Here is a 25,246-nt window from a genome sequence, read left to right as displayed (position 1 = left end):
TGAAGGACAGCTGTCTGCCAATAAAGGCACAAGCTTCTCTTTGAAATGGAGAATGTAAACCCCCTTCCTCCAAATTATTATTATAATTTTGAAATTAAGGGGCTCTCAGGCAAAGATACGGGAATTAGGAATAACAGTTCTTTACTAGGAAAATTAAAATAGAAATACAATATTACAAAGAACAATCTCAACCCTGACAGAGTCAGAATACAGCCTGACAGCCCGTCAGTCAGGGTGTTGGTAGCAGTCCCATTAAATGATGGCTGCAGTGTTGCAGTGACAGATGTGGTTCAGTTGAACCAGTGGAGACAATGATGATTGAACTGATGCAGAGAAGGCACTATAAAGGAACAGCTACAAAAGAGTCACTCAGTACACGTTTGTAGTTTGGCTCACATGTGTCCAAGCTGTACATTGCTGGGAAGAGCTGGAGATCTCTCGAGTGACCAAACACAAACCAAAGTTTAATTAAACAACCAATAGCTCTTCAGGCTGTCAAACTCAGAAGTCAGTCCAGTCCTAGGCAGCCTTCTACTACTGACTTCGTTGTAAGCTGGCATCTACTGGCTTTCTGATTTTGATGCCTTTGAGTGCTGAACACCCTTCTTTGTGACCCTTAAGGGAATTTGATAGTTCCTTCCCATCTTCATGTAAGCTTCAGTTTTGTGTCTGAGAGACACTTTTCAAGATCAGCATATTATGTGAGTGATGAAGAGAAAAGTGCAGAACCCCCTACTTGCTGTGGGACCAGAATAGGAGCCAGAGAACTGCCAGGCACGTCTCAAGGTAGGAGGCCCTGCACTGATGCTTAAGAGGAAAGACCTATGTTTCAGGACAGGGGATTCTATGTAAATTAAGGTACTTTGTGCAGTATGTGAAGATGTTTTAAACTGGCGTTTGTAGGATCAACTTTCTAAATAACACAGTAATTTCCGTTTATGTGTGTATTATTAGCAGCAGAATATGAAGAGGACACTCCTGGAAGAAACAAATTGAACATTTAATAATTTTTTTACTGTGATTGCTCATTGTCCAGCTGGGAAGGTAACAGATATTATGTATCTCTGAACTGCAACGCTAGAATGGTTTTACAAATTTCTGCTGTTAGTAAAGTCATTGAAGCAGGAAGAGAAAACAAAGATAATCATCCCAATGTAAGGCACTATTAACTGTGAAATTTTTCCATGGAATGCTTCAGTGCTTTTACAGCAATGATGGCACACACTCTTGTGCCTGTATACATTTTTCATGCAGTAAACTCAATTTCTTTTCCTCACAATAAAGTGCTTTTGAGTTCAGCAAGTAAGCCATGTTGATTCAGCAACACACAGAGGACACCCGCACACATTCAGCTGGCATCACATGGTATCTGCTGAAACACAGCCACCACAAGGAAACAGGCTCTGGCACAACTCTTCAGGCAGCTGCTAGGACATATGGAAACCCCGGGATGTCCTGGGAGGTGAAATGGGATGCATTATTTTAAGACTCCCTGTGTTTTTGTTTTACAAAAAGAATAGTTCAAATGTCATTTCTTTATTTGAGAAGCAAACTAGTCTATATATTCCTTATAAAAAGCCCTGAAGGAGAAAAATCAGAAACCTACCCTTAGTTTGTTTTTAAAGTTCAGAGTCTGTTCTATTTTAGTCCATGCAAATATGCACTTGGCAAAGGATTCCACCTAAACCATCAGTCAGAAATCTAGGCACTTGCTTTACAGTCCCAGAGAGCCAGAATTATCCTTGCCCATGCAAGGAGGGGCAGCCATGTGCCTGCCTTGTTGAAAGTCACTGGAGATGCAGGTGACTTGAGTCACAAAGCACATTATCCTTCAGAACAGTGCTGCCATGAGTCAGTCCTGGTGGATTTCTTCCTGCAATGCCAAAAAGCTGGGATGCAGGTTTGCTTCAAACCTGCCATGGAATGAGCCTTGCTGGAAACACACCTTGGGCCCCAGGCTGATACCGGGCAACACAGGGATATTTTTCTGGGCAGGGCTAGAAATCTCCTGTCAACAGCAGCATCTAGCAAGCTTTCAGCTTATTATGAATGACACTGGATTGATAAAAACATAGCAAAAGTGTCAAGATGGAGGATGTTAGAGCTCAGAAGATAAAAATTAACTCTAATATTCATTGACTACAAACACGGAAAAAACCCAAACACCAGGAATGTAGGATATAAATCATTAACAGTGCTGAAAGTTAAGGGAATAAAAGATTTGACTACTTCACTGTTTTTATGGGAAACTCCAAAAAACCCCTTGCATCTTATCAGAACCCATGACAGTTAAACATCATCTTATTTCTGACACACTTCTTCATGACTTTGTGTTACAGGGAAGGTTACTGAAGATTGAAAACTCCCTTTGAATCTTCAGAGTGATTTTGTAGCTTTCACCTTTCTAAAAAGTCCCCAGGGCTGAATTCAAGTTGCAATGGAAAGTGCATCTCCCACATCCCAGCACAACTCTTTACCCTGCTCTAACTGCTCTTGTCCTCTTATTCTTCTTTAAGAATTCATCCAAAACTTCCCCTCTGCAAAATCACGTGGAAGATTCAATGTGAGTTTTTAGCAGCCCCAGTAAGCTCAGTCACAAACCTGTTTTTAAATGCCACTCGACAAAGCAAGTAAAAAACCCACAAACAACACATATGATACAGAACTGACTGAATTAAATAGATTCTGAGCTTCCCCAGGAGAACTCTGAAGCACTTGGGGAGCAAAAATCTCTGTGCACTACTACACAGGAAGCAAGTGTCTTCTATGTGAGATTTGCTAAATTTTTTTTTTTCCTCCTCTAGTGTCTGTATTACACAGGAATTTGGAGGGGGAAAAAAAAAGGTGGCAATCAAGAAAGAAGCTTTCAGAAAGGGAGGGAGAAGGGTAACATCAAAATGATCTGTGCTACCAGTCTCAGAACTTAAGTGGAAGACATTCGAATGCACTGATTTTGTTTTTTTTGGTAATAAAGGAAGAACAGAGCATTAAAGGCAGAATAGTTACTCATGAAGACCTCAATTCTTTTTATAGGATCTTTAGCTCAATTTCTAAATTTCTTTGCAAAATACTGTCATTACAACACATGGCTTAGTCCCCTGGGAAACTAGAGCAAAGCCACCAGTGCACAAGTAAATTCTATTAATCTCAAGTCTTAACTATACTTTAACCCCTCTCCCCTGCAGCTGGTAAAGCCCAGCTGACAAGACAGGCAGGTCTTAACAACGAGGCTCAGAACACTAAAATGTCCAACAGTCCCACCACCACTGAGGTATATCCAAAGCAAGCAAAAGAGACTTGCTTGTTTTTTCTTTTTTTTTTAGAAAGAAAAGAACATGTTTGGTTTTCTTTCTTTTTCTTTCTTTCAAGAAAAAAAAGGAAAAAAAAAAAAAAGCTAATTCATTAGAACAATAAAATAGATATTCTGAAGAGAAAAAATACAGCAATTTGTATGTACAGGCTGAATACCCTGTCAACTAAGAGCCAAATTAAACTCTATTGCTAACAGAGCTCAGCCAAATACTCTTTTCTCTCTAATCACAGACAGAATGAAGACACCAGGAAGTAAAAGAATTACTCAAACACTTGCATGCCTTTAGTTCTCTTATCTACAAAGCATCAAAAGTAGACTCAAAGCTCTTAATTTTTTTTCCTCTTTCTGCAACAGGAAGATTCAGAGAGGCACAGAAATGTTTGTTCCCTCAGTAAAACTGCATCATCACACTTTTCCTAATCTTATTAGGATGAGGACATGACTGTGGGATGCCAGACAGTATTTCCACTCTTAGCAGGAAGCAAAGGACTCCAGCTCTCTGGAGTCTGTTCAGCAGTACAGAACAAGCTCAGAGAAATGCCTGAGGAAATCAGGTACTTGGCTAATGTGAGCTCTCATTCAGCATCTAACAAGATGCATAAATACAGAAAGTGACAGCAAAAGAAATGCCAAAAACCTGCTTGAAGGCTTTGCAACACCAGCCAGGTAGCATTAAAAAACATATCAGTCTCACCCTGTGACCTGCCATTCCATATTCACAGACTACCTACAGCCCCACTGGTAACAGCTACTGACAGAGGAATGGCTTTCAAGAATTTTGAACTGATATAACCATCTTTTAGAAAGGACATGATTGAAAGAATGGTTTAAAACATTAAACATAAAAATATTTAACATGAAGATTTAATAAGCCAAAGCACTGACTCAAAATTTATTCAAGTCAGAAAGACTTCCTGTTGCAGACCAGGATTTTGGCTGACAAAGAATTTTCCTTATTTAATAGCACATTTCCTTGTTATGGACTTCTCAGACCTAGGACAGATGTTCTAGCTAGCTTGATGAAGGATTGCTACAATAAAAACCAGACAATTAATTTATGAACTAGGACAGAAGAATGGTCACTTTCCACCACCCATTCTGGACAGTATGCAAATCCATGTACGTTGTACATTCATCACCCACAGTTCAGTCAGCATCTTCTTTCTCTGAAAGGAAGCCCTCAGCAGTGTGCCAGAGACTAATTTGGCTCCCTTCTCACATATGTTAATTAAACCCTCAACCAAATGAGGACTGGAAGATGAGCCCTTTCCCCCTGTAATGTTTTAAAATGCAATTAAGAGTAAATGGTACAACTGAAAGATGCTTAGACATACACAGATGGGTTCCAGAAGCAGAACAATTTGCCACAAAAAAAAAACGTTCATTCTGAACACAAGGTGATGGCACCAGGACAAGCCAAGAAAGAATGGGGCCTGATCAAATTTCATTAAATGAACATAAAATCTAGACACCACACTCTGTAACAGCTCTGTCTGAAACAGTGCCTGTGGCACAACAGTCCTCCTCCTTCCATGCACTTCAACTCCAGAAATTTCAACAGCACTGGTAGCCTGCTGTACCCTGGCAAGGAGAGCCTGTACCCTGAGGCTGCAGCAAGAGCAGCTCCTGTCACCACAAGAGCTTTAATCCAGTCACAGCCCTCCTGCCACCTGAAGGGAAAAAGAGGGTGCATATGCTCAGTGAATTGGGAATATTATCACAGCAGCTTCACTTTCATACTGATTAGAAAATACATGTATAGGCTGGGGGGTGGGGGATAAAGACTCGTGACAATTGCACACAAGACAAAAATATTATCTGGATAGTACAAGACCAGAATTTGAAATGACCAGAAGCCTGCGTGCAAGTTAAAACTCACTGTTATTAGTCCAATTCCCCTTCCCCATTCTCATCCCCTTTGGTTCCTCTGCATAAAACAGAGCTCAGTTTTCTTCAGATTGAGTGTTGAAGGAATACTGATGATTTTTCTATGCATTCAGAGATATTCCTGGAAGCAACCAAGTCATTGGCAGGAGTTACAAGCTGGGAAGTTACAAGTCCACTTGCCCGTTTAAGCTTGAAACAACTCTTAAACCACATGCTGCTTGACCCATCTATTCTCAAAATCCTTGTGCCAACCTCCCAATGGCCCCTTACCCTCTCCATTTGAAATACTCTCTTTAGTGATTGCAAATCAGTTTGGTAACCATCATCTAAAACAGCAATAGGCACAGTAAAAAAGAAGTGACTGACCAGCATACACATCTTTTTAAAAAATCCTCTGATTTTTTCCCCTCTTGTGTTAAGCAGGCACACAGTAAAACAAACAAAACACCAATCTGCAAATAGATTATCTGTCTAGGTGGTTTTAAAGACCAAATGATAAAAAAGCCTGAACCCTTGGCACAGAGAAAGACTGTTCAAAATGAACATCCCTAGAGAAGGAAACACCAGAATGAAAGGAGGAATGAATAAAGCAGATAAAACTGTCAGTTCTGGCAGAGGGGAGAGGCTTAGAAGTTCCCAAACCCTAGAGTAAAGCTGAGGATGGAAAGAATCAAAGGCAGCCTGTTCTGAATTTGCATGCATCCTACAAAAGGCCTGACAAAGATACTTCAACTGAAATAAAACCTGAAGGCTTGAATTTATTCAGGAATGAGCCTTATTTCTTTTGTGCATATTCACCAATAAGAGTTTAAAGGACTAAAATTCAGCTTTGCTACTTTAAAAAAGCATAAGCTGCTTAACTCACTGGGCATCCTGAGCAACATGGATACATTTGTGGCAGAGTGAACACCTTTCTGAGCTGCAGAAGCAAACCAAAACAGCAGTTTGAAGTAGGTTTGTTTTGAACCACATAATGTTCTATGTACGTCTAAAAAAACCAAACCTGAAAACACCCAAACCTTTCTGTGGCACAGCAATTGTCACTTCAAAGAATTTTTCACACCCCTGACTACATCTGGTTCCCTTCAGAGGCTGCTCTGGACATAAAACAAGTATGCTGTGAAACAAAAACTACTTTACATCATAACGTTGCCATTATTCGTTAACATCTAGCTCTACTATTTATTCTCTTTTGGTTTAGCATAACTTGCTGCATACAACCATAGAGATATGATGCAGTTTATTTACCTCTTGTACTGCAGTTTTTTCTCCACCAGCTGCAAGTTAACTGATTTCAGCGGATATCTGAACACTGCCCCATTTCATCTAGGCCTACCATGACATTTTTGAAAGGATCTAAGTAACTTTGAACAAAGCACCACAAAGAATTCACAGATGTAATTGATGGCAATATTTTTTATTAGAAAGAGTAACAAAGTGCTTTCCATAGGATTAATACAGAGTTTTTAAGAAATGTGATTTTTCCTTTTTATATGGACAGTTTTGCTGTGATGATGTTTCAGTGCAAACAGGGTTCTCCAAGATTCTCCTGCAGAGCTTCTCTGTACACACTATTTCAACCATTTAGGCATTTGGCAGGTATGAAACAGTGCTGAAGAGTCCATCCTTTTAAAAATGGAGCTTATGTAAAACACTTGCAATGTCACGCTGACCAACAGGAATTATACTGTTTGTTGTTAACACAGATTTAAGGGACATAACTCTTTCATACAGTCTTACACACAGATGCATAAAGGTGCTTTCAGTTCTATCAATAACAAGAATATATAACAGCATAAACAACATTATCAGTTTTTACTATATATAGACAACAGTGAAATTGTCTTTTTTTTTTTTTTTTCTTTTAAAAAATTAACCTCCTGCTTTTTTAGCTAGGGACATCCTTTTAACATTTGGTGATTCCTTTGCTTTCCTACTATGTCTGGATGGAATAAAGAACACAAGCAAGGACTTCACCCACTTCCTCCTATTTTTGGTACACGTTTATGATCAGATTTCTTTGGACACCTATGCATCATTTCACCGCATTTCACTTTCCACTCTTTATGTCTGATTCTATCCCAGTTCCCCTTTTTCCTCCTCCTGCCCTCCCTGCAAATGAGAAGCAGATAGTATAGTAATAGCACAAAATTAGGACAGACACTTCAGTACAAATTGTTACATACAAGGGAATGTATGAAACCAAACAGGAGGGTGGGATTGTCCATGCAATGTATTCTTCTTTTTCCATTTTCAGCCAACCTTACACCACTAGCACTATTTTTTCAGGTTTTTAAAAATGCAAAACTTCTATAAAGAACAAGATATAGTTACCCTTAAGAGAAACCACCTAAGACATTTACTAAACACAATCTCAGTCCCAAAGCTACCCTACCTTTCCCCAGAGTACATGTAAACAAACAAGAACATCAAACAAACAATTGAACAGAATTAATGAGTGCAACAATCACAGTTCTGCTCATACTGAAAGGTCACATGCATATAAACATATAAACAACATCCTCACTGAAGTTGTTGGTCACACCCGTGGTTCACTGTTCCCTCTTCCTTATGTACAGAGCAAAATGGCACTTCAAGGAAATACCACATGCCATCTCACAGCACAGCATCTTTACTCAAGAGAACTACTGCAACAAGGGTATCACAGACACACTTTTTCCTTCGGAATGAAAGGAATTAGATGAGATCCTTTGTACAGTAACTGTATTGTGGGAAGAAAGAAAGGATTTTTTTTTATTTTTAACTTTTAACAACAGAGTGCTTTTGTAACACAGCCCTTATACAGGAGGAGAATACACATAACCCCATCATTTTATCTATACAAATACACAAAGATGTAAACAGATGTTCTCCTTCTAGGGGACTTGAAAAAATCCCAAAGCTTAACCCTAGGCACTTTTGAGTATAGACTCCTGGCTCTGAGTTCAGCCTGTACTTGCTGTTTGCTTTGAGACTTCAAGTTTTGAACAATAAAACCCTCTGTACCAGAAACACCAATGTTTCCCTGCCACCAGCATAACTATTTAACCAGGTGCCAGTCAACACAGGTTGCCATCTAACTACACAGCTGGGCCTCAGTTCCAGTGCCCTTAGTCCTGCTGGTTCAGCAGAGCCTCTTGAATCCACATGAGAGTCATCTGAAGATCCAGAGAGGTGACCTGTCTCCCCAGAAGGATACTACTTGGTCATGAGAAAAGCACAGAGACATCTAGAGATGGCACTTCAGTACAAAAGACTCTAGAGGAGCTGGGCTTTCATGTTCACTGCCATAAATAACAATTATTTACCTAACAGGAAAGTCTCTAAGAACTGGAGCCAGGAGTCCTGGAAACAGAGCCTAACAGACAAAATGATCCATGCATAAAGCTGGACTTGAGAATCCAGTTGCAGGACTGGGACTATAGAGAACCCTCCCTTAACTTTAAAAGTCTTTGAATAAGACAGCATCTTCAACTAATTTATTGTTGTAAAAACATTTAGGTAAAAAGTCACTGCAAAAGGTTAAGCAATTTCACTCCACCACAGATGAAGCCAATTCTGCAATTAAGTTTCTTGCTAAAAGTAATGTACAACAAATATTAAATTGGTAGCCTATTTAGTAGTAGTAATAAAGTAGAAGTAGTAAAGATTCTGGCCCATTTTTCTGTTTCTCTTCATGAGAAGAAGAGAACTTTGAAATAACCAGCATACCCGCTGAGGTGGCTACTGGGGAGCTGAGTGAATTTTGCAGCCACTCCTGAATCTATATATCTATATCTAGGTTGTGTGGCCCATGACATACACCTACAGGCAGGAATTTTTGCTGCCTAGTATGGAAAGGAGCCAGTTAAAACTACTAAGTAAGATGACCACGTGGTTTCAACTCCATTCTTGTCTCGTATGAAGGAAACAGGTGCAGTTTGCTTAGGTGCACAAAGCTTTAGCTTGTGTGGGCCCACAGTGCAGCAAATGTGGGAAGCATTGAGAAATCTGGTCTGGTATCTGGTTGTTCAGCCACTTCTCACACCACCCAGAAGAAGCAGACAACATTCTAGCACTGCTGTCTGGAATGGCAAGTGTCCAACACTGCAGCTGGAACTACCTACAAACTCCATGAATTATCCAAATATTTATCTTAAGAAGGAGGGCTGGGGGAAAGAGCAAGTACAAAGAATAAAGAAAGAAAAATAGCAGCAGGAGCTGCGTACATTTCCAAAAAACAAGGCAGTGCAACATTAGACCACTTGGCTAATGTAGGACTGAAACTTCTCCTAAACAACAGCTGAAGTCTTGTGTGTAGTCACTAACATTAGTATAAGGGCATTTTGCTGGTACAGCTTGTTTCCTGGGGGAGAGCTTACTATAAACTACACTAACCAAAGTTGCTTTTGTGTCTGGAAATTGTATTCATCTTACAAATGTTTGTCATTGCAGGTCTCCCTTGTGCAGACTTAGCTTTCCAGAAAAACACTAACAAATTATGCAGATTCAGGGAACAAACAGCACACAAGCCCCCCCCAGCAGTGAAACAGAGCACTCACATCAAGTGTCCTCTTAAAACCAGACATGAAATTTTCACTATACAAAGCATGAACATGGGGAGAAGGGAGGGGAACATGAAAAGCCAGTCCTTCTGAAAGGCCCCAAGAGCCCAGAAAACAGTACATTTCACACAATTATATTATAAACATCTCCTTTCTTCTCTCTAAAAGATGTAGTCGGGCACTGCTGATTTGGCTTAAAAGGTAATTTTCGTCCCCTTCATCGGAAGTTTAGCAATTTGAAGCATCGCAGCTTTTGACATACCACCCATTTACTCAAATGCATAAATCCACTGACATAGTGACAGTGCTGAAATACATAATACAAATAGTATCTATAAAATTTTACTGTTGTACATAAATAATGACAAGGCACAGAACAGCCACCAGTCCAAGAGCCTGTAGGCCAAGAAACCAGAGCATAACCCAGAAGAATATAATTATTACAGGTTCTACTATCCGTTCTCCAAAGTACATCCTTGTGAAGCCTATTCTGATAAGGCTTTTGTTTAGCTCTCCAAAGAGAGTCCCCATCTTTTTATAGTCATCTATCACAGGTTCCGTGGTGTGGGTCCTTTGTTCTTGGTGGACCTGCAGATGGAAGACAAAAAGAGGAAATAGGTTGTACAGTTTTATTACTGTGATTCTGAGCAAGTCTCTCATCTGTTTCTATCTGAATGCATAAAACTAAGATACACATGCAATAAATCTACTCCTAAAATCAAGAGACTGAAAATGCTACATAGCTTATGACCTTGGTACAATGCTAAGGACATCATTTGTCCAAGCCTGGGACATCTGAAGTGGTGCTGCAAATGTATGACAGCCTCCCTCCCCTCCAGATGCCACTCTAGAGGAGGTGTAAAGCTCTCCTGCAGGTCATACATCTTACCTGTCTGTGCAACCTGCCTGTGGTTGTCAAGGCAACCACAATGGAATGAGATGCCTCTAATTTCAGGGAGGTGATTTGGCTGAATTATTTCCAGAACATCTCCAGAACTACAAGAGTGATATCCAACTACTAAACATGAACTATGAAATATTTTGCACCAAAGCCCAGGAACTGAAGGGCTACTAATCACTGCTGAAAGAAGGGGACTGGATCTGACCAGGAAAGTGACAATCATCTACCCTGATGTTGGTATAGGAAGCCATGCAAGTCAGGCAAAGGGAGACAGACCCAAGACTGCACAGATGCAAAGTGGTGGTGTAAAAACGGAAAGGGAAGGAAAAACAAGTTCTGGACTTTCGTGAAATAAAAAATGGCAGAGCAAATGCACAGGGAGGCAGAGGTCTGTCTTCAAATGCAGATGCCACAGGTGAATACGTAAACATCACTGCAGAACACATGAATGTTTCAACAGGTAAATTGTACCAGATTAGAGCCTGAGATCCCATCTCTCTTCCCCAGTGTCCAGAGATTCTTTGCACAAAACCTTATTGCCTTGTGTTTGGGAATGACAGGGCAAACATGCTTTCAAGATGATGAACGTGAGTCTTCTAATGCTTCCATTAGGCAGCAGTGGAAACACATGCAGCAGGTACTCATAAATAATTCAGTCAAATGATCAATAGGTCCTACAAATTGCCCACAAGCTCTGTGTGCAATTAGTCTACTCCCAGATTCAAAGCAAACATGTTCCATCTTCAAGGCTGAATGCTATTCTGCATCCCTTGTTCCATAGCATGGTCTTGGTAGAGAAACAAATTCCCTTTCACACCAGTGCCAGGCTCTTCATTAATAAATAATGAAGTGAATTACCATTCTTACATAAAAACATCCAGCAAAGACCAAAGGAAGCCAATGTTGTTTTTCTAGGCCAGACTTCAGGCAACCATGCAGAACCTGCTGGCCAAATGCTCTGGGTAAAGCTCTGCAGCTGCTGCTGAAAAAACCCCAACAAACATCAACAGTCCCTCAGCTGAAAGTACCAATATTTTTTTTTTTTTTTTTTAATTTACTTAGTCATAAAGAGTCTGGTTTAAGCTTCATTACTGAATTCCATAAAGGGACAAGTACAGGAAGCCTAAATAGTAATGTGTTCATAAGTAATTCATAACTAATACTCTGTTCATTCTTTCTTTGGTTCTACAGAAGAGCCTGAGAGGGGAGAACTGCAGTCCTGAAGGTTTATGTACAGGCAGACACTCTCTTGCCTCTCTTCAACCCACTTCACAGGCCCAGGTTGTTTTATCCCCCTTACTGGATTTCCTTCAGCATTTTGGCTTTAACTGTGCTTTATTTAATTCAATTTAATTCAAAGAAACATTGACTCATCAATAATTCAAATGTTTCAAGATCAGTCTCTTCTGGAAAAGCAGAGCCTCTTGTGAGCCCCTGTAAATTAGGCAGGGCTGTGAACACAATGGAACTCTTATCCCTCCATTCCCAAAGAGCACAGGGAGACAAAAAAGACTCTTAGCCTAAGTGCACACTGATCACAACAACTATGGGAAAAGAGAAGGGATGTGCTGGGAAGGGAAAATACATTTATTTGCTTCCTGCATGCAGAGACCAGAGGGACCAAATGGCAGATGATGGTGGAGGGGATCAGAGCTCAAGTGCTACAGACACCACTTCTGAGAGAACAGCTGAGAAATCACTACATTTTATAGCCATGGCCAGGGCAACCAGGAGGGCAAAAACGCACACATCACTTTGCCCCAGGCTTGTGGTACTCAGCAAGGCTCTGGCAGCCTTCACACAGAGCAAGTGCAGCACTGGCCAGGAGGCTGCAGCAGACACAGGTCTGCAAGCTCCTCTGCAGCTCCCACTGGGCAAAGCAGGATTAACCACACACATCCATGCCAACATCATCTTTCCTGGTATGAGGCAGCTGCAGGACACCTGACTGTGCTTGCAGCCCTGCTTGCTTTGGTAAGTTAACAGCAAGGAGTTGCACACTGTCTCTTAAACAAGGTAAACATAGTAAATTCCACCTCACCTAGGCTGTCCAGGTATTTTTGATTTTTTCATTACCCCTCCCTCACCTTCTCAAACAAGGGTAGATTTATGGACTCTAAAAGACACACAGGGAGCTGCCAGGCACAGAGACTGACAAGTGTATGTTTAATTACAAAACAGGTGCCAAGTTAATTTTCCAAATATTTTTCAATAGCTGATAAAACCTTTCAAAATTATCATGGAAATTCTCAAGACTTCAAAGTCTGCTTCAGTTAATTCAGGCTAAGTATATCTTGCTTCAGGCAACTCAGCAAAAAGAAAGTGAAGCTGAGAACAGATCATCAGTCATGAAACATTGATGGCATGTTTTTCTTTATATTGCATGATATTTCACATGCTGGACAAATACATGCCTGCAGAGGTGTAGCTAAAACAGAACCTTTAGGGTAAATGCCAGTAATGTTACAATACTCCAAACTGCTAAGGAAGAATAAATAAGCTTTAACAATGCAGCTAGAATTCCTCTAACTTTCAGGGCAACAGTAAAACAGCATACAGTCCCATGTATGTGCCATAGCTCTCAAATCAGAACCTCAGAACCAATTTCTTTTTTTCTTTTCTGCTGAAAAATACTTTTCTAAACCAGTTTAGAAAGTGGCCATTTTCGGCAAACACACAGTTCCCAGCTGACTGTTTAATTTTTTTGAACTATTTTCATAGGGCTATTTTCATACTAATCTTACTGAATCAGCTTAAAACTAGACAGACACTACTACAACAGACAAAATGTGGAGAGAGAAATGTACCCATTCCGAGCAGTTGCACCCCCTTGCCTCTGCAAAACCAGAGCTTCCCCATGTAAAAGCAGAAGTTTCTGTTTCAAAGTTGCTAGTTTAAAAAAAATCAACAACTCAGCCTACACTTCATAACTTTAAAGAATCAAGTGTATATCAGGAGGGAGCAGAGGGAATTTCCTGATCTGCACTAGCCTCAGAGAAAAACATGTTTTCCAGGCCTTGCCCAGCTGCTCTTCTCCTCACAGCTACCAGGAGCCATGCAAGGGGCACTCCCAGACTTCATCCACCACAGTTCAGCAGAGAATGTAAGAGACAGCCACTTAATCTGCACTCATTTGCCTTTCCTCACTCTTTGAAACACAGGAGTGATGAAGAAATTCAGAGGGACTGGAGAACAGCAGTGGAGCCAGAGATCTAAATGGATATAGATTAATACATGCCCAAAATCTCTCCTGAAATGAGAGGAACAGCAGCACTGCCTCCCAGACTAGGACTGTCTTATTACCCTCTTCCTCCAACTGGCTGAAAGACACTCACCAACATACATATGGTATTATTCCTGAAGGAGAAAGGAGAACAAGGCTTTCCTAAGTGAATAAGTCTAAACCAGAATGTATTAGAAATGCTGACTGCATTTCTTTCCTAACTTAATGTTTCTTATCAAATTACTGTAATGAATTACTTCTTACTGTAATTTAAATTAATTTTACATCAACATAATTTTATTTTAGACTTACTGGGACGACCTAGTCTGAATCTATCCTCTGTCAGTTCGAAACCATTCCCCCTTGTTGTATCCCTACATGCCACTGTAAAAAGTCCCTCTCAAATTCTCTCCTTTTAGGCACTGGAAAGTGCTATAATGGCTCCCTGGAGCCTTCTCTTCTCCAGCCTGAACAGTCCCAACTCTCTCAAGCCTGTTTTAACAGGAGAGGTGCATCTTCATGCATCTCTGAGCATCTTCATGGCCATCTTCTGGACTCATTCCAGCAGGTCCATGTCTTTCCTCTGCTGGAGGCTCCAGAGTTTGCAGTACTCCATACTCAATTTTGTATTTGGTTTCTAATTTTTTTTATTTTAAATTATTCAAAGTTCAAAGCAGAGTTATACAGAACAGAAAGGGAAGCATGTGATCCACTCCACTGCCCAGCATGCACAAACAATGTCCTTCACAAATCCATTGGCACCTGCAGGTTCCCACCAACCACCTCATTTCCTCTGGTCTTTTTGGATGTTTGCTATTATAAATTTTCCCTCCCTATTCAAAACAGCACATTTTCACCAGCAAAGCCATGATCTGCTGTCTCTCACTGCTTACTGGCAACAAGTCAGAACTTGAACATCCAAACTCTGAAAAACTTTTATACTGAAACCTGGAACTAAATTTCCCCCTCTGTTAGGGCCAAATAGCTTAGGGGCTTTGATGCTTCAAAGAGAACCATGACAGGACCTTGCAGATGTGATGCAGGATGCCATAAAATCATCTTTTTTTAGAATGAAACCCTATGAGGAGGTCATAGAGGAGTCACTAAGTGACAAGTTCCATATGCTTCCAGAACAGCTGATGCTCCTATATCCCTGAAGTGCTTCTGAAGGAAAATCCCTCATCTAATCGAATCTTTTCCTTGACTAGCTTTAAAATAACAAAGAAGGTAAAGTCCTAGTCATCCTACTCAACCCAACTAACATCCGGTTGTGGCTTTTCCAGTTATGTTTGCTATCAACACAACACACAAAATACCCTGTGTTCTGACCACTAACAGAAGTTTCCCTATGGCAAACTTCCACACATTCACTGAAACACACTGCTTCCTAAACTCAGGAAAACACATGGTATGTCACAAGCACAGGCTGCTCCACACCGACTAACAGGACAATTTTCTTCTTGCTTACCCCCTTCCCTATTAAAGGGTGCTTTGATCAGGCAGTGAAACATGAGATCCCACCACAACATCCTCCCTCCAGAAAGAAGCCATCTTTGCAGTGACTCATATGCTATTCCCTAGGAGAAGGATAAAGTTAGCACTGAACTTTTCACAGTGCCCTACAACTGATCCCTGTCTGCATCTCCCGTGTGTAATGCAGCCAGTTTATGGTCTTTCCCCCTCAAACTGCTGAGGGCACACAGCTCCTGCACCTGGCTATTTTCCTATCACACCAACAAAGTCTGCTGAGCCCTTGGTGCAGAACAGAAATGGATCCTAGAGGGACACAAAACTATCCTACACACTTAGGAAGTTATTTTCCTGTGGCTAATCAAAAATAGCATGGGAGCACAGATTTAACACTTATTTTTTCTGCTGGGAGGACTGAACAGCTCTAAAGTAATCACAAGTTTCAGTTCTGTTACCTCACCCCTGATGTGGCTGTGTGGAGAGGTATAGTTATGTTTTTCCAGGCATTTTATTTGCTGAAGCAGCAGCTTGATCCACAGCTTTCCACACTTAGCCTAAGAATCTTGAGATGGTGTGTTTCATTTGGAACTTTTGTGTGTGTGTGTGGAAAAAGAACCCCAAGTAACTGACTTGAGCGAAACAGTTGGATAAACTTCAAGAGCCTTTATACTGTGGGAGGAGGGAGTAGATGACCATAAGGAACTGGCTCCACATGAAGATTCAGGATGTCTTGTTAAAAAAAACCAATCCATTTAACTACTGTGAAGGAACAAGATCCATTAAAGCAAACCAAGTAGCATTCTTCTATTTGATCATGACTATTTAGCAAAAGAAACCTCAACAGTCTTCTCTTGCTCAGACAACCTGAAAAATTCTCACCACAGACTTAACAACAGCACTAGACTGAATACAAGTCTATAATTGCCTCTTTTCTTGCATCAAATACCTGAAAGAGTGTTAGACAAACATTGAATTCCAACAATGGAGGAAAAAAGGCCAATGAATTGGGAAAATAACTACTCTCCATATTAAAGCTTATGATTTTACAGTCAAAAAAGTGCTGCTGGGCAAAGAGGGTAATGAGAGAGAACACCAAAGTATACACAACATTCACCTCTACCACAGAAAAGCAGCAGTGTCTCCAAATTGTTTGACATGCCTCAGATCACAATCCATCATATGTACAATTATGAACAAAAGAAAAAGAATGGCATATTTAAGAAAATTATTTCCAGACTATGTAGAAAAGAAATCCCTTTTGAATTCCATAGCAAGCACGTTGTCTAATGACATCTAAATGAGATGCTAAAAAATTCTTATAATAAAGAATGCAGGGATGACTTCTGAATGAGATGTTAAAAAGACCCCAACCCTGTCACATTTACATTCCCACCTGCACATTCCATTTTTTTTTTCAAGTAAGAAGATTTCCCTGCAGTATTTAACTGCTCACAATCTATTTGACTCCAGTTGTGGTTATTTTTACTCCAGGGAACAGGTGGTGTGTCTGCTATCTGAAGCCCACAGACACCTAAATGTCAAAAAAAGCCAGCGAGATATGACTTTAAGAAGAAGCTTACTTTCAAAAACAGGAGTATTTTTCAGTAAGTTGGGATGTTAATGTTCAGAAAAAAAAAGAGAGAGAGAAGGAAGCGAGCAGATGACAGTGACCAGGATGGAAGAAACCACAAATTCCCTCCTCCCCTCCAGAAAAAGAGACTGACAGACTGACTTCTACTGGGTGCAGACAGGGACCCACCAGCCCACACACAGCTACAAATATTTAATACTGGGTAGCCAGCCATGGAAGTCCTGAGGGAATGAATGATCCAATCTCATTGGTGCTCAGCCATTTGACCACCAAGTGTATGGCCACAGACAGGCTCTGGAGATTTGCAGCCAACAGTGGGTTCCCAGCTGATGGCCTCCTCTTTGTGCAAACCACAGCCTCACCCCACTGCAGGTCACCAGCACAAATCCTGCTGATGCACTGGCCTGGTGGGTGCCACCTTTCTGCCCCCTACTTCTCCACATATGCACAATAGCTTTGTTACTAGTAACATCTGATCAGGATCTCACCCTGCTTTCTTGTACTTAAAAGATATCTTAGGCTTAATTAAAAGAAATTGAAATTTGCAAGTGATTTTATTGAAAATGTTTCTGATTTTCTTCCTCTTTACTACAGGAAGAGACTGGTATCCCTTTGCATCCTTTGCTTGTGTAAAACTAACAAATAGTATTTAACCTTGTAAACACAAGCAGTAAAAAGATCTTGATATTCAGCCAACAGACTATAAGGATAAGAAAATTAATTTCAGCTGTCTGGAGAGGAAAAAACCCAACAATTACCAACCAGGTTCATTTCTCTAGGCTAATTTTAATCTGATATTTAACTATGAAAAGATCAGTAGATTTGGAAATGAGGAAAAAACCCAAACTCAATTACAGATGAGAAACAAGACAGAAAGAACTAATTTTAACTTCCTCCTCTGGGAAAAAGAAGCAAATTCAAGAAAACTAGAAATGTTCTTAATACCAAAAGTACTTTACAGCAGCTACCAATGAAAGTGACATACTTAGGGGAAGTTTAAACAAAAGACTGCAAATCAAAGATTGGGTTAACATTCCTTTTACAGCAAGGTTCTAGAAATCATTTATAAAATTGAGACAAGATGTTTCTATAGAAACAAGCAACAACATAAGAAAAGCAACAGCGCCAGATTCCCTTCAGTCAGCTTTTGCAGCAACTCAGGTTTAGAATCAACAGTGCTGGAACAAGCTCTGAAATACCAGGAGAAGTTTAGCACTGAAGAGATTAAAAGGCTTTTCTAGATACTTTAACTTTTGTACAGGTGGAACAGAGCTTCAAAAAGAACAGAAGCTTCCCTTGAAAAACACAAAAAATGTCACATAATTTCAGGAGTGAATTCCCCACTAATGCAGCACCAGATGGGAAAGTGTGAAAGAAGGAACCACAGGAGGTTTCATGGGAGAAGAAACATGCCTACCCCCATGTCAAGATCTACTACCTCTCTCCCCTACTTTAAGGATGCTGCTTACACTTTTTCTTATGCTCCTGCTACTGTCCCTGTAACTCGATCCCATCCATACTGCAATTTTACACAGACACTAGCTCTAATGCAATCTCTAATCCATCTTTTCATTACACCTGCAACATTTAATTTCTACTGGATTTCATTTATCAGAGTCCCCCACTAAAACTGGTCAGCTTGACTCAGCAAAAAGGTTTGCAATCCCCCTACATTCAGCATTTTATGAAATGCACTGGCTTGCTAAAAAGCAACAGCTGTTAATTTTGCCTTTTAAAGAGGATATTTCTATTTGCTTCTATCTCCAGAATACTTTTTTCTTTAAGAAAATGTGATCTTCCCATCATATTATCCTATCTATTGTAGGTGCTACGGGTATGTTTGAAGGGTTGGGGTTTTTTCTTCTAATGCTGTTAAGCCCCAGAAACATTATTAACGCTTTTAAGAAAGTTATTATCATCTATTATTTTACAGATATGAACCTCTGCAATAGAGTTAATTTATATGTAGAGCCAGAACAAATTTGGGATTAAGTCCTCCTTGTCAAGTATGACTACTTTTGGAAACAAATTCCAACAGCAGTGAGCAGGAGAAACGTACAATTTTCAGATTATCTCAGGATGGAATAAATTAGAAAAAGTTTCCAGCCTTAGGCATTACAAGTTCCACATACACAAGGGTACTTTAAAACATTCTTGGTCATTACTGACTTATGACTGAAATTACACCACTCTGAGCAACACAGCTCTCAACCACCCAACAGGCTAATGAAGATTTTACACAAGGCTTACCACACGCCTGTTGATATTATTCTCTAGTTCTGTTTCTGCTTATCCTCTCCATTCTGGAGAAATACTAGTGATACTGTAAAGTTATTTAAAAAGTTCAGGGCTTGAAATTAGTTAAGACACCCATACCTCCTCAAAAAAATTCTCAATTCTCAAAGCCCTTTAGTAACAGCACCTCTAAATCTGAAGCCATCTATTAGAAGACAAAATACTCCACTTACAGCCATAAAACACTCTTCAAAATAATAATAAAACATCCCAAAGGCTTACAAACTCAGGTTAATGAAAAAGTGATCGTCTATGCTAATAAATCTACTTGCAAATACACGTATCACATATTAACTCTGCACTTTAACATTTTCTAGAAGCCTTGGTTTTACAGTTGAACAGCACTGTGGATTCTGTGTATTCTAAACCAGCGTGGAAATCCTGGCCTCACTGAAGCAACTGGGAATTTTGTTATAGCCTTCAACTTCGATTACAAGGAACTAAACCCCATCTTTGCCCAGACAGGGAACTGCCCACAGTTCTCAGTACAGAATGCAACCACAGTGCCACAGCTGTCAGGAGCTCCACTGTGACACACAGCTTGGCTGCAAAGTCCTATAGACAGACAGGGTGCTGGGCATCCTGCTAATACCACCTCATGTCCTGCTGTACGGCATGTGCAGGATGCAGGCGATGCACACACACGACTTCTGCAGCAACTTTTTTTACACACTCATGCTTTTCTATCCTTATTTAATAGTTTATCTTATAGGTGTTGATGAGATTAGAATGCAGTAATGTGACAGTAGCTACCCTATTTCAGGAAGTGGGTTAGAGAAGGAGGTTTGAGGTCCTTATCTCTAGTGATGCTAAAAATACAGGACAATCTATGTGTTTGACTAATAACTGTCAACAGTTAGGAAAAAAAAGTGACCTGGATGGGCAAAGAAGCAACCTACTCCCACGGCTTCAGGAGCAGCTGAATCTTTGGGTGCCTTCATTTACTACTTCTGAACCCCAGCACTGCAATATGGGAGAGGTGGAAGAAACTACCCAGGTTGGGCAGTGCTTTGAAGACTAAAACAGGTGTAATTACCTTTGCATGCAAACCTACAAAGGATACAAATCAAATTATCATCCAGTTCCACTTCCAAATCTAATCAAAGAAGTAGGTAATTCTACAGTCTACAGCAATAATGAATTTCAAAGGCTATATATAACATTTAGTTACATATCCTTCCATTCTTTCAAAAATGTACCTGTCAGTAATTTCATTAAGCATGCCTGTGCTGACACAATAACAAGCTTCAATAAAAAATTAAAGCCAGAGGGTTTGGCATTAAATACTCTTTCTTTAAAAAAAAAAAAAAAAAGAAAAAAAAATTAAAGGGTGTACCCATTATTACTTAGGTTCTGCTTGCCAGGAAGGTATTATTTTAGTTTTGTGTTACAAGGTATGATCTTACACAAACTGTGTTTATTTTGCAGAAATGGGATAAACCAAATCACATCCAAGTTTGAAGCCCCAGATCCTCACCTAAAAGTCCCTCTCAAAAAAGGCCAAAGGATTTTCTCTCATGAAGGCATTCCTTCCCACCAGATGAGAGAAATAAGAATTTATACCAACATCAAAGCAGATTCTGACTTCTTTTGCACTGCACATCTGACTGAAGTGGCGCACGCATTTATAGTTCAGGAGAGAACAGGGAACAGGAAAACAGGCTTAGGACCACAGTCTGTGTTAGCAGTGCAAACACCCTCAGCAAACACAGCAACAGCATTGGGCCTCCATGAGAGACTCCAATAAGGACCTAGCCTGGAAACAGGATCCCTGCCCGTTGGAACAGGACAGGTCACCAACAATTCCTCCGTGAGAGAAAAAAGGGCAGGGGAAAGTGATTATTGTGAGAAAACTGAACACACTCATGAAAGCAAAAAAGGTGCAGAGCCTGACAAGGCTTGATAACACAGGAGCCCCTGCAAATCAAGCTACAAGTTTGTTCTTCTCTTGAACAAGAGAATCTGGGATTTTCTGTCAAAGTTTGCTGCAAGTTTAGGTACCACCAACTCCTTGTGTCTTCCCTACAGAAGCAGGGAAAACAAAGTAATACTGCTTATTTATCCAATTATTATTATTATTACTGTTATTTTATCCAATGCTTAAACTCTTTATATAAAGGCAAGTGATAATCCTTATTTCCAAACCTAGTTTATTATTTTCTCAGCTGACTGCACCTCAGTATGCAGAAAAACTACTCTGTGCTATGACAGTGAAACAGATCCAATAAATAGGAAGGATTTTCTCCTTCCTTGTGGCCTATTTAAAATTTCTGCTACCCTATTGTTACACCTCAACTTGTCAGAAAGGGCCAGGATCACTACGTGTGCCCGAAAAAAGTGGAAAGAGAGTTTGTGTGGCAAGTGTGGCTGTGCCCACCCAAGCAGTACCTTTATTACCAGTTTCATTTGAAAATGTGTTTAGACACTACTGGAAGGCAGCTCTTCAGCCTCTCCATCCCTTGAAACCACAACACACCCGTCGCTAAGAAGCAGCTGTAAACTGCAGGGAAAAGCTCCCTAGTGAGGAATTACAACTAGTTTGAGCACAGTAATACATGAGAAGATGTGATGCAACTTTTTAACCTCTCTTTCCAGGGAGGACAGTAACCAGAATCAGCAAGTATTCCTTATATTCTTTACTTGTCCCCTGGGACATCCTGCAGGAGGCCTTATGGATACAGAGAGAGAACTGAGTCTCCCTTGGTGCATGTCCTTACCCTACATTTGGGCATGAGCTCTGCTCTGCCCATTTTTCTAGAGAAAGGGGAAAGAAGATGCGCTGACTTATGTAAATGTGGCTAAGCGAATTCTCAAGTAGCAGAATCTTTCAGAGTGTCCCGCTTCTAGATGTACAGGCAAGTACTACCAGACACTTTCCAACACTATTTCAGCTGCAACATGGCTCATTTATCTTAAAGTGCAGAGAATCTTGTAAGAATTTCCAACAAAAATTATTAACGAAATCAAAACCATACTTAGGGATGCACTCCCGCAGCTTTGCTTGGCCCGGTACAATCATGAGTACATTTCAGAGCAGATAATTGCATTCTACTATTGTGCATGAAAAAGGTTGTGTTCTTTTCTCTTTTAAATGAAACATCAATAAAGGTGCATTAGAAGTACGGCCTTTGTCTAAACACCGGGACGATGCTGTCTGCAAAACAAAAGGGTGCCTGGACAGGCAGTTTACAGCTAACAATAGGGAAACGGCTCCTAAGCAAAATCCCACTTCCATGCCATAAAAATATAAATCCTGAAGCAGACAAAAGAAAAAATAAAAAATTGGTGTTTTCCTCCAGTTACAATATCTTGCGTTTCCTAAGTAGTACAGAGACTAAAAGCTTAAAATACTCAAATGAACGAACACAAGAGCTGAACTACTGGGGGGAATTCCGGGGATGCAAGAGCACCCCGGTTATTTCCAGCGAGATACATGTGGATGCCGTGCCGGGACTACCCTTGTACATCTGCTCCCATTTTCGTCCGGGCGGACTAAGCGTCCCGGAGGAAGAGCGAGGGTCGGGCGGGCCCGCTGGCGGGACACTCCAGCCCCACGCGTGGGCAGCCCCACGCAGGTTGCATAAGCCCGGCCGCAATGGAGCGCTACGGGCGGCTGTACCGGCAATGCCACAGGAGAGGAATCAAAAGGCGTCTGCTCCTTTCCGTCGCTGCCCCGGCCCGCCCTCCCAGACCCCTCACGGGCGGGCACCCACCTGCTCCTCCGGGCGCCGCCGGTGCCGGGCGGCCGCCGCCCCCGCTTCCCGCTCACACTCCGCAGGCGGCGGGGGCGGCGGGAGCTGCACCGAGCCCATGGCCGCTGCTCCGCGCCTCCGAGCGGGACCGAGCGCTGCCCGCGCTCCCGCCTGCCGGGGCGGGACGGGGCCGTCACGGGGTCCGGGGGAGCGGCACGGAGCGAGGGAGGGAGCGAGGGAGGAACTGAGGGAGGGCGGCGCCGCGGGAGCGGGGGGCGGCCCCTGGCAGCCGAACCTCCGCTGCCTCTCCCGCCCCGGGCCCGGCAGCTGCGTGCTGCTGCTTAGAGCGGAAAATAAACCACCCCAAGCACCCGATTTCTGCAGCTTTTGTTAAAAGAAGGAAGTGCCAGGTGTTAAGAGAGCGTTAATTTTAGCACCGCTCCTCGTTGGTGTGTCCCTGGGGAGGAACGGCTGCTCCTGGCAGTGTGAGATGTGGCATTTGCTATTCCTCCCTCGGGAAAGAGGAAACACTGGCCTCGCTCTCCCGAACCTGTTTGGATCGTGTCTTCTGTTCTTTAAAAGGAAGTAACACACACCAGGAAGAAGGAAACGCAACATCACACTCCGAAGATAAGACTTAGTGTATGGATGACGCTGGGGAAGGTTTAGGTTGCATTTTAGGAAAGCAGTTCTTCAGTGAAAAGGTGGTCAAGCATTGGAACAGGCTGCCCAGGTGAAAGCACCGTCCCTGGAGCTCTTCAGAGGTGTGTAGGTGTGGCACTTGGGAACACAGTTCAGTGGTGAACTTGGCAGTGCTGGGTTAACACACTCAGTGGTCTTAAAGGCTTTTTCCAAGGGATTTTCTGATTCTGTGTTAATGAAATGCTTCAGCACAGGGTGTGCCTGGCTCTCGCTTTGAGAGCACCACTGTCCCTCTGTAGAGAGGCCTTACTCCTGTCAGCCCTTCGTGCCTTATCCATGCTGTCTACCCACTACAGGAAGGACAGAGTCTGAAAATGGAGCGGGATTTCAATGTGTGGCATTCCCAAACTGTGGTGGGACCACTGTTGTCATCCTTACTCATCTTTTCTCCTCATCCAGCTCACGCACAATTGGTGGCAGGTCTGCTTGGCTGAGTTTTCTTTCCATAGGCAATTAGTGGAGGGGTTAACAGGTTGTGTAACAGTAGGATTCAGTGGAAATCAGACATCCCTATTGATACTGCAAGGCTGGATGTGGATGCCACTGTCATTTGAAGTAAATTCTACCTGCTGTTTGCTTTTCCTGTCATTGTTGGGCAACAAACAGCAGAAGCTGTAGCATACCTAAAATGATCCCAAAGAACCACTCAGAGTGCTGTGGCATAGTCACCTTCAGGCTACAAGCAAGTGTTCTTCATAAGTGGTGGGCAACACACAAGCCACTGCTCTTGCCAGGCCCCTCAGTTTGGCTGCAGGGGCTGAGGGCCAGCACAGGGGCAGCTGGCATTCGGCACTGGGGGAAGGGGCCACTGCTTCACCCGCCCTGCTCTGCTCAGCTGTGCCTCCTCATCCCGATGGAACAGCTGGCTCAATCTGCTCCCCAAGGTGCAGGGTGGCCAAAAGCACTTTGCCCTGAAGACCTGACTAACTGCTTGACCAGAGTTCTCATCCCATTTGTTTGTTAGTATTTTTTTCTTAGGAACAGGGAGAGGCTTGAAGAAGTATCACTGTTTAGACAGCGACCATAAACTATTGTAGTCCTGCCAGCATGCAAAATTACTGGACACAAGAAAAAATCCTATGGACTTCACCACCAAGCGCTGTGGTGATGGATCTCTGTGCACAATATGACTGCTCAGCAGCAGTGTAATAAAGCATCTCTGCTCTGTGGGTGATTTGTGAATCGTTAAGTGTCACACAATTTGTGTGAATTTGTGAAAAATGAAGTGTCACACAAAGTACTGACATTCTGTAAAAGCCCTCTGGAAAAAAAGTCTTAATTTAAGCATAGATTAGGTGTCTGTTTCAGTGAGCTTTTTAGTATACTTACATCCATAAACTTTTTCTGGCTTGTGGATCACAAAAATGCGCATTAGGAATTTTTTAGAAAATGCTGAGGCCACTACTATTCTTCACAACACAGACTCTGACCAATTGCCTTCTGGGGACCAGTGACCATCCTGCCAGGAGTAGTAAAGTATGTGTTGGCTAGCTTGGTGCTACTTTTTCTTCCTCACTTATCTGCAGTCCCACTGGTTTGATGTTATCTCCCTGTAGACAAAGATTCTTCCATTAATTCTGCAGTGAAGCAAAGCTTGTTATATTTCTTAGAAAGCCACACTCCTTCCT

General features: G+C 41.7%; 1 protein-coding gene across 1 annotated transcript; it reads right to left on the bottom strand.

The window, feature by feature from the left end:
- Window positions 1–6,596: 6,596 nt before the first annotated feature.
- FAM241A (family with sequence similarity 241 member A) lies at window positions 6,597–23,123 on the bottom strand. The gene is made up of 2 exons (XM_056490407.1): window positions 22,938–23,123; window positions 6,597–10,332 (listed from the first exon to the last, which is right to left on the bottom strand). The coding sequence occupies exons 1-2, from the start codon at window positions 23,034–23,036 to the stop codon at window positions 10,087–10,089; spliced, it is 345 nt and encodes a 114-aa protein (XP_056346382.1). The 5' UTR covers window positions 23,037–23,123; the 3' UTR covers window positions 6,597–10,086.
- Window positions 23,124–25,246: the final 2,123 nt, after the last annotated feature.

This window comes from Oenanthe melanoleuca, chromosome 4, assembly GCF_029582105.1.
Source record: "Oenanthe melanoleuca isolate GR-GAL-2019-014 chromosome 4, OMel1.0, whole genome shotgun sequence".
NCBI classification, from domain to species: domain Eukaryota; kingdom Metazoa; phylum Chordata; class Aves; order Passeriformes; family Muscicapidae; genus Oenanthe; species Oenanthe melanoleuca.
Note: the sequence above shows the minus strand (reverse complement) of the source record. Positions and strands in the feature narration are given on the sequence as shown.